The sequence below is a fragment of the Triticum urartu genome, chromosome 5A (genome assembly GCF_056163025.1).
Source record: "Triticum urartu cultivar PI428250 chromosome 5A, HENAU_Tu73, whole genome shotgun sequence".
NCBI lineage: Eukaryota > Viridiplantae > Streptophyta > Magnoliopsida > Poales > Poaceae > Triticum > Triticum urartu.
Genome location: NC_141877.1, coordinates 77843125 through 77852350, shown reverse-complemented (window position 1 = coordinate 77852350; position 9226 = coordinate 77843125). Strand labels below are relative to the sequence as shown.

Sequence of the window (9226 nt, the reverse complement as noted above, 5' to 3'; positions counted from 1 at the left end):
CCCACGATGCCGCCGAATCAAGATAAGACTAGTAACGGCAAGCAAATTGACAATATCCACGCCCACAACTGCTTTGTGTTCTACTCGTGCATAGAAACTACGCATAGACCTAGCTCATGATGCCACTGCTGGGGATTGTAGGAGAAATTTAAAATTTTCTACGCATCACCAAGATCAATCTATGGAGTAATCTAGCAACGAGGGGAAGGAGAGTGCATCTACATATCCTTGTAGATCGCTAAGCGGAAGCGTTGCAAGAACGCAGATGAAGGAGTCGTACTCGTAGCGATTCAGATCGCGGTTGATTCTGATCTAAGCGCCGAACCACGGCGCCTCCGCGTTCAACACACGTGCAGCCCGGTGACGTCTCCTACGCCTTGATCCAGCAACGGGAGAAGGAGAGGTTGGGGAAGACTCCATCCAGCAGCAGCACGACGGCGTGGTGGTGAAGGAGGAGTGTGGCAATCCTGCAGGGCTTCGCCAAGCACCGCGGGAGATGAGGAGGACTTGGGAGAGGGGGAGGGATGCGCCAGAACTTGGGTGCGGCTGCCCTCCCACCCCCCACATATATATAGGGGCAAGGGAGAGGAGGGCCGCCCCCCTCAGATCCAATCTGAGGAGGGGGCTGCGGCCAAGGGGGGTTGCCTTGCCCCCAAGGCAAGGGGGGCGCCCCCCCCCCCTTTAGGGTTCCCCCAAATCCTAGGCGCATGGGCCCTAGGGGGGGAGGCGCCCAGCCCACTAAGGGGCTGGTCCCTCTCCACACACAGCCCATAGGGCCCTCCGGGGCAGGTGGACCCTCCCGGAACCCCTCCGGTGGTCCGGGTACAATACCGGTAACCCCCGAATTATTCCGGTGACCGTATGATGACTTCCCATATATAAATCTTTACCTCCGGACCATTCCGGAACTCCTCGTGACGTCCAGGATCTCATCCGGGACTCTGAACAACATTCGGTAACCACGTATACCTATTCCCTATAACCCTAGCGTCATCGAACCTTAAGTGTGTAGACCCTACGGGCTCGGGGGTCATGCAGACATGACCGAGACAACTCTCCGGTCAATAACCAACAGCGGGAGATACCCATGTTGGCTCCCACATGCTCCACGATGATCTCATCGGATGAACCACGATGTCAAGGATTCAACCAATCCCGTATACAATTCCCTTTGTCTATCGGTACGATACTTGCCCGATATTCGATCGTCGGTATCCCGATACCTTGTTCAATCTCGTTACCGGCAAGTCTCTTTACTCGTTCCGTAACACATCATCCCGTGATCAACTCCTTGGTCACATTGTGCATATTATGATGATGTCCTACCGAGTGGGCCCAGAGATACCTCTCCGTTTACACGGAGTGACAAATCCCAGTCTCGATTCGTGCCAACCCAACAGACACTTTTGGAGATACCTGTAGTGTACCTTTATAGCCACCCAGTTACGTTGTGACGTTTGGTACACCCAAAGCACTCCTACGGTATCCGGGAGTTGCACAATCTCATGGTCTAAGGAAATGATACTTGACATTAGAAAAGCTTTAGCAAACGAACTACACGATCTTGTGCTAGGCTTAGGATTGGGTCTTGTCCATCACATCATTCTCCTAATGATGTGATCCCGTTATCAACGACATCCAATGTCCATGGTCAGGAAACCGTAACCATCTATTGATCAACGAGCTAGTCAACTAGAGGCTTACTAGGGACATGGTGTTGTCTATTTATCCACACATGTATCTGAGTTTCCTATCAATACAATTCTAGCATGGATAATAAACGATTATCATGAACAATGAAATATAATAATAATAACTAATTTATTATTGCCTCTAGGGCATATTTCCAACAGTCCGGAGGTCCGAAAAATGTTCCACCACGTCCAATACAGTAGCATGGGCTGTAGGGAGGCTCCCTAGCCTTAATGGGCCAGGGGCACCAGCCCCCCCAAGGCCCATGCGCATGGGAGAGGGGAAACCCTAAGGGGGAGGGCCTCCACTTGACTTGGGAGGCACTCCTCCCCCCCTTGGCCGCCGCCCCCAACCCTAGATGGGATCTAGGGGGGTCGGCCCCCTCTCTGCCCACCTATAAATAGTGGAGGGGTGGGAGGGCGGCCATACCCTTGCACCTGGTGCAGCCCCTCCCCTCCAATACCTCTCCTCCTCCGCGTGAGCTTGGCGAAGCCCTGCCGGAGAACTGCCACTCCATCACCACCACGCCGTCGTGCTGCTGTTGGACTCTCTTCCTCAACCTCTCCCTCCTCCTTGCTGGATCAAGGCGCGGGAGACGTCTATATTCCGTACGTGTGTTGAACGCGGAGGTGTCGTCCGTTCGGCGCTAGGATCATCGGTGATTTGGATCACGACGAGTACGACTCCATCAACCCCGTTCTCTTGTACGCTTCCGCTTAGCGATCTTCAAGGATATGAAGATGCACTCCCTCTCTCTCGTTGCTAGTATCTCCTAGATTGATCTTGGTGACACGTAGGAAAATTTTGAATTATTGCTACGTTACCCAACATATTGGAGCTAGCCTGACCTTGTCAATGACACTTAAGAAGACTTCATGCATGTATCCCTAAGAACCAACGCCTCGAAGCCGCAATCGGCGTCGTAGAACCTTCGAATCGATCAGAAAAACTAATCTCGCCGCCCCCGAGAAGCTGAGGACTTTAAGTAAGATCTTCGTCTAGTCCCTCTCGATGAACGAACTTGAGGAGAATCAGAGCCTGAAAGACTGACTAAAAGAAAAGGTGTCACCATCCATTCGAACATCGCCCTTGCAAGGGCTAAACTTGTAACCTACCTACTAACAAGAGCTGAGGCACCATGATTCTCCTCCTCGTCACCGGCTGCCGGAGCAACAGGTAGAAGCATAGGCTCGCCGGCGGAGACCGAGAGAAGAAAGACTTTAACCTTTAGCAAGCAATGGCAAATCTGTCATGTTCTATTTCTTTGCCAGGATCTGCTGTGCCTATTAAAAATATTGGCATCCTCGTGATAACATAAATTTCATAAAAACTTCGCTTTACCATGCTTAAAAATCTAACGTTTGCATTTCCCTTTTCCAAATGATCCTTGGACATCAGAGATTCAGAAATTTCGCAGCAGGTCATCTAGGTCAGCACTTCACACCAACAACATACACCACACATTAAGTCAGGAAAACTCTTCCGTTTCATCTTCATCTTGCCATGTACGTTGGTCACTGCAATTTTGCTTTCATTCATGTACAACACGAGCGGCGGTCGAGCAGCATCTGCGTGACTATCGGCGGCGGCGAAAGCAGCAGCAAGAGAAGGAACACGAGGGAAGGCTAGGGAACTTGCACGAGGGGAGGCTAGGGAACTTGCACGAGGGGAGGCTAGGGAACTTGCACGAGGGAAAGCTAGGCAACTTCATGGCGCAGGCGCAAGTGCAGCACCTCTTGGGGGCCCTGAACTTCGGCGCCTTGATCGTCCTCCACCAGCCGCACCACCGGCGCCGGCCGCCGTGGGCAGGCTGCTGGTCGTGGCTCTTCTCCGAGTGGACGCGCTTCTTGAGCTCCGCGTTTGTCTTGCGCAGCCGCGCCTCGTACTCCTTCTTCCAGGCGGCGAACTGCCGCCTCAGCATCTTGAGCTCGTCGACGGACATGGTGCCCGGCTTCACCTCGGCCACCGCCCTCGCGGCGTGCTCGAACGCCTGGGTCTCCCGCGCGTACTCGGTCGCGAGGTGGTGCTCCGCGTGGCTCGGCTTCGAGCTAAGGACGGCGGCGACGGCGAGCTCGCCCGCGTGGCTCGGCTTCGAGCTAAGGACGGCGGCGACGGCGGGCACGCCCGCGTGGCTCGGCTTCGAGCTAAGGACGGTGGCGACGGCGGGCTGCTGCTGCTGGGGCTTCACGGACGCTCCTCGAAACAGGCTCTCGCCCCGCTTCACGGCCGCTTCCTCCGCCCTCGTGGGCGCCGGAGCTCGCTCGGCCTGCGCAACGCCGTCGGATAAGGTTGGCTCCCGGCGGTGGCTCGTGGAACCGATTTCTGCTCTGGCCGCCGCAGCAGCGGCAGCAGCCTGAGACATCTGCAGCGCGGCGGTCTGCCTCTGCAGCTCCTCCTCCACGGCCTTCATCTTGGCCTCCCACTCGGCGAGCCGGGCCTCGTAGAGCTCCACCTGCTGCCTCAGCCCGGCGATCTCCTCCTCCTTGAGCCTCACGTCGTCGTCCTTCTGCTTGGCCTCCTCCTCCGCCCGCACAGCCCTTCTCTCCAGCTCCAGCTCCACCGCACGCCTCTCCGCCTCCCTCGCTTCTTCTTCCTCCTGGCGTACGTCCACAGGCGGCCAAACCATTAGTAATTAGTCGATGGCATGCATGCATGCATGGCATCGCGCGGCACAATGCTACGTAAAATAGAGCACATCACGTACGTACCGGCGGTGGGGGGAGCGGGGCGAGCGGTGGGCGCTGACTCCACGGCGCGTCGGAGGCGGGCCTGTGGATGGAAGGAGGCCGGCCCCTGACGGTGGGGCGCGTGGGCAGCGCCGGCGGCTCCTCCTCCTTGGGCTTGTCTTCGAGCTTGCCTATCCCTCTCTGCCTGAGCGCGTCCAGCATCAGCTCCATCGAGCTCAGCGCCGACGACAGAGAGGAGGAGGACGACGCCATCGGTCGTCCCCCACACGGATCAATCTCAAGTCAATGCACACCAAATTATAGCTGCTGGACCACTCCGCTCTATTGCACCATCCAAAACGAGCGTCTCTGAATTCGTACCAAATGATCGAATCCCCTTGGCTTGTTCAGAAACGGAACGAAGCGGAACCGTCGATCGGCGGGAGCGGGTGCGGAGCGGAGGAACTCCGCCGTGATAACCTCGTCGGGTCAGGAGGGATGGGGGAACGGATTGCGGGGAGGAACCGCGGCCGGAGAGAAGAGCCCGGCCGCGGGGCACTAGCCAATCGCGGGCTCGCGCTGCATGGCGGGGGCGTTGGGTGCTTCTTTTCTCAAACATTTCTGGTTGCACGCGCGTACGTACGGTTTGGTGTCTGGGCTGTGCAGGTCGCCAAGGTCGCCTTCAGTTGCAAGCATGGACGGTTCTCCGTGCCACGAGGGGATGGCCTTGCCAAATTTAGAAGAAAATGGTGAAGACTGGTCGTCAAATCAAAGAAGCCGCCCGGAGTTGGACCTATGGGACAACATATAATGTCTTCACTCAAATATAAGTGCCATCTTTCTACAAAAGAGGACACTCACGCTGCGTTTGGTTCAGCTTTTTTTACCAACTTCTGCTTTGAAAAGCCAAAAGCTAACCAAAGGGGTAAATGTTTAAAGCAGCTTTTGAGAATCCGTAGCTTCCCCCTAGTGTAAATTTCAAAGCTAGGGGTACCCTAACTTTTCAGCTTTCAGCTTTTCCACAGCAGCTTTTTCACAGCAGCTTTTCCACAACAACTTTTTTAGAATCTGCAGCTCAACCAAACACAGTCTCAGAAAGTGTCTGGGCATGGAAGTTACCGACTACGAAGGAACATATATCTTGTCGCGACACCTAACATTCACTCTAACAACATAGTACATGAAAAGGGTAGATTTTGACTGGCATTGCCTCCCCCCTCGAGGAAGATCCGGTGGGGTTTTACTTGGGGTTAAGTGCGAAACGTTGGAAGTTCGGAGTGTAGTTTTGGGGGATTTTGTTGTCAAGTTTCGAGTTAGAACTAAGGCAGATGGGTTTGATTGGGCTTTGGTGGCGGTGTATGGAGCTGCGCAACCAGAGCTCAAGCCAGACTTTTTGGTGGATCTGGTTCGTATTTGTGGTAATGAACAGCTCCCCCTCTTAGTAGGGGGGGGGGGGGGGATTTCAACATTATCCGTAGGAAGGAGGAAAAGAATAATGACAATTTTGACGGCCGATGGTCGTTTATGTTCAACACTATTATCGAAAGCTTGGATCTGAGATAGATAGAGCTTTCGGGTAGGAAATTCACTTGGGCTAATTCGTTATCGGTCCCGACGTTTGAGAAACTTGACCGTGTCCTAGCCAGTGTCGAATGGGAACAGAAGTTTCCTTTGGTAACCGTGCAGGCATTGACAAGAGGTGTCTCTGATCCTACACCGTTACTAGTCGATTCAGGAGATCAAACTTTTGTGGGCAACAAGAACATTTTCTCGTTTGAACTTGCCTGGTTTGAAAGAGAAGGGTTCCTCGAGTTGTTAGCTCGGGAGTGGGCTAAAGACTCAGGAGGAAGGACGCCTATCGAGCGATGGCAATGCAAGATTCGTCATCTCCGAAGGTTCCTTCGAGGATGGGCTAAGCACACGCATGGTATTTATAAGGCGGAGAAGGAGAGACTTTTTCTACTTATTCAAAACCTTGAAGTTAAAGCTGAAACTTCTATCTTGGATTCCAGTGAGTTGGAAACAAAGATAGTGGCGGAGATGCGACTTAAACAGCTTCTTCGAGAGGAGGAATTGAAGTGGGCGTTGTGAGCTAAGGTTCGCAAGATAGTACAAGGCGAGGACAATACTCAATTCTTTCATATGATTTCTAATGGGAAGCATCGTAAAAAGAGAATTTTCCAGCTAGAACAAGACGAAGGGACGATAGTTGGTCAAGACAATCTGAAAGTCTATATTACCAATTATTATAAGCAGTTGTTTGGTCCCCCGGAAGAGAATTTTGTGTCCTTAGATGAGTCTAGGGTTGAGGATGTTCCTCAACTTGAGACTGCCCAGAATGAGCTCCTGACTGCTCCTTTCTCTGAGAAAGAGGTGTTTGAAGCCATTGCACAAATGGAGAATAATAAGGCTCCAAGACCAGATGGGTTTCCGGCAGAGTTCTACAAAAAATGCTGGCATTTTATTAAGGGAGATTTGATGCCCATGTTCCACGAGTTTTTCGAGGGACAGCTTCAGTTGTTTAAGCTGAATTTTGGAACGATAACTCTTCTTCCTAAGAAGACAGACGCTGTTCGCATTGAGCAGTTCAGAGCTATATGTCTGCTTAATGTGAGTTTCAAAATCTTCACCAAGGTCGGGACGAACAGACTTACGCAAATTGCGCATTATGTGGTTCATCCGTCCCAGACTGCTTTCATGCCTGATAGAAATATCCTTGAAGGGGTTGTTGTCTTGCATGAAACGCTCCATGAAATCCACTCAAAAAAAAACTTGATGGCGTAGTTTTTAAAGTGGATTTTGAAAAAGCATATGATAAAGTTAAATGGCCTTTCTTCAACAAGCTTTGCGTATGAAAGGTTTTGATCCGGCCTGGAGAAACCAGATTGACTCCTTTACGTAAAAAGGGAGTGTAGGGATTAAAGTGAATGACGACATAGGTCACTATTTCCAAACACACAAGGGGCTAAGGCAAGGAGACCCGATGTCATCGATCCTATTTAACATAGTGGCTGATATGCTGACTATTTTAATAGGTCGGGCAAAGGATGCAGGGCAGGTAGGCGGCCTGGTCCCACATCTAGTTGACGGAGGGATTTCCATTCTTCAGTATGCTGATGATACTATCATCTTTATGGAGCACGACTTGGCGAAAGTAAGAAACATGAAGCTGCTGTTATGCTTATTTGAACAATTATCTGGCCTCAAAATTAACTTCCACAAGAGCGAATTGTTTTGCTTCGGAAGAGCAAAGGATGACCAGGACACGTATAAACAATTGTTCGGATGTGAATTGGGCTCCTTACCGTTTACGTACTTAGGTGTACTCATTCATCATCATAAGCTGACTAACTTTGAGTGGAAATGCATCGAGGATCGCTTTGAAAAGAAACTGAGTTGTTGGAAAGGGAAGCTCATGTCATACAGAGGACGATTGATTCTGATTAATTCGGTCCTTACCAGTATGCCTATGTTTCTCTTATCCTTTTTCCAGCTTCCGGTGGGAGTCAGGAAAAGATTAGATTTTTACCGATCTCGATTCTTTTGGTAGAATGATGAGTTCAAACGAAAGTATAGGCTCGCTAAGTGGGATATAATCTGTAGGCCGAAGGACCAAGGAGGTTTAGGTATTGAAAACTTGGAAGTCAAAAACATATGTCTCCTTAGCAAATAGCTATTTAAACTATCGTCTGAGACGGACGCTACTTGGGCACAGATTTTGCGCAATAAGTATCTTTATGCTAAAACCTTGGCCCAGGTAAATGTGAGGCCTTCCGACTCACCTTTTTGGAAAGGTTTGATGAAAGTCAAACAACTTATTTTCAACAAGTCAAAATTTATTGTCGGGAATGGTGCCACTACGAGGTTTTGGGAGGATACGTGGCTTGGGAAGACTCCCCTTGCACTTCAATATCCTACTTTGTACAATATTGTGCGACGTAGAGAAGCCTACGTTGCAACTGTTTTACAATCCACTCCCCTCAATATTAGTTTTCGGAGGACGCTAGTTGGAAATCGTTGGGAGGCCTGGCTCCACCTTGTTAGACGTTTGATGGAGGTCCGGCTGTCCCAGCAACCAAATCAGCTGTATTGGAAACTTACTAAGAACGGTGTGTTCTCGGTTAAATCTATGTATCTGGATGTTATTAACTCTAGCGTTGTCCCTTCCTCGATTCATGTTTGGAAAGTAAAGATTCCCTTACGAATCAAAATGTTTATGTGGTTTGTGCATAAACAAATCATTTTAACTAAGAATAACCTGGCAAAACGCAACTGGATGGGCTCTTCTAGGTGTAGCTTTTGCGATCATAACGAAAACATCAAACACCTCTTTCTCGATTGTCCGTTGGCTAAGATTCTGTGGCGGTCGATTCATATTGCGTTTAATATTAATCAGCCCACCTCTATCAACATGTTACTTGGAGCATGGCTTGACGGGGTTGATTCCGATACTGCAAGACATATTCGTGTTGGCGTTTGTGCTTTACTTTGAGCAATATGAAATTGCAGAAATGATTTAGTATTTAACAGATCAACAAACATTCACTTTTTGCAGGTTATCTTCAGGGCCACGGCGTTCATCCGTATGTGGTCGCTACTCACTCCGACGGAAGTCAGGGAGTGGAAGATGGTAGCGCGGGATATTTTCAACCGGCTTGGATGACGGTCATGTAATAGGATAGGCATGTAGTGCTCCTGTTGTTTGCCAGCCGGTTGTGGCTTTGGGTTTTAGCTCTTTCAAGTTTTTTGTTTATTTTCGCACCTTGATACTTGACGACTTTGCTACTGAATTATTTTTTTATAATATGAGCCGTATGCATCTTTCTGATGCAGAGGCTGGGGTAAACCCCTTTTCGAAAAAAAAAACA

General features: G+C 50.4%; 1 protein-coding gene across 1 annotated transcript; it reads right to left on the bottom strand.

The window, feature by feature from the left end:
* Nucleotides 1-3155: 3155 nt before the first annotated feature.
* Nucleotides 3156-4941, bottom strand: LOC125555670 (uncharacterized). Its single transcript, XM_087525555.1, has 2 exons — nt 4401-4941; nt 3156-4288 (listed from the first exon to the last, which is right to left on the bottom strand). The coding sequence occupies exons 1-2, from the start codon at nt 4629-4631 to the stop codon at nt 3269-3271; spliced, it is 1251 nt and encodes a 416-aa protein (XP_087381681.1). The 5' UTR covers nt 4632-4941; the 3' UTR covers nt 3156-3268.
* Nucleotides 4942-9226: the final 4285 nt, after the last annotated feature.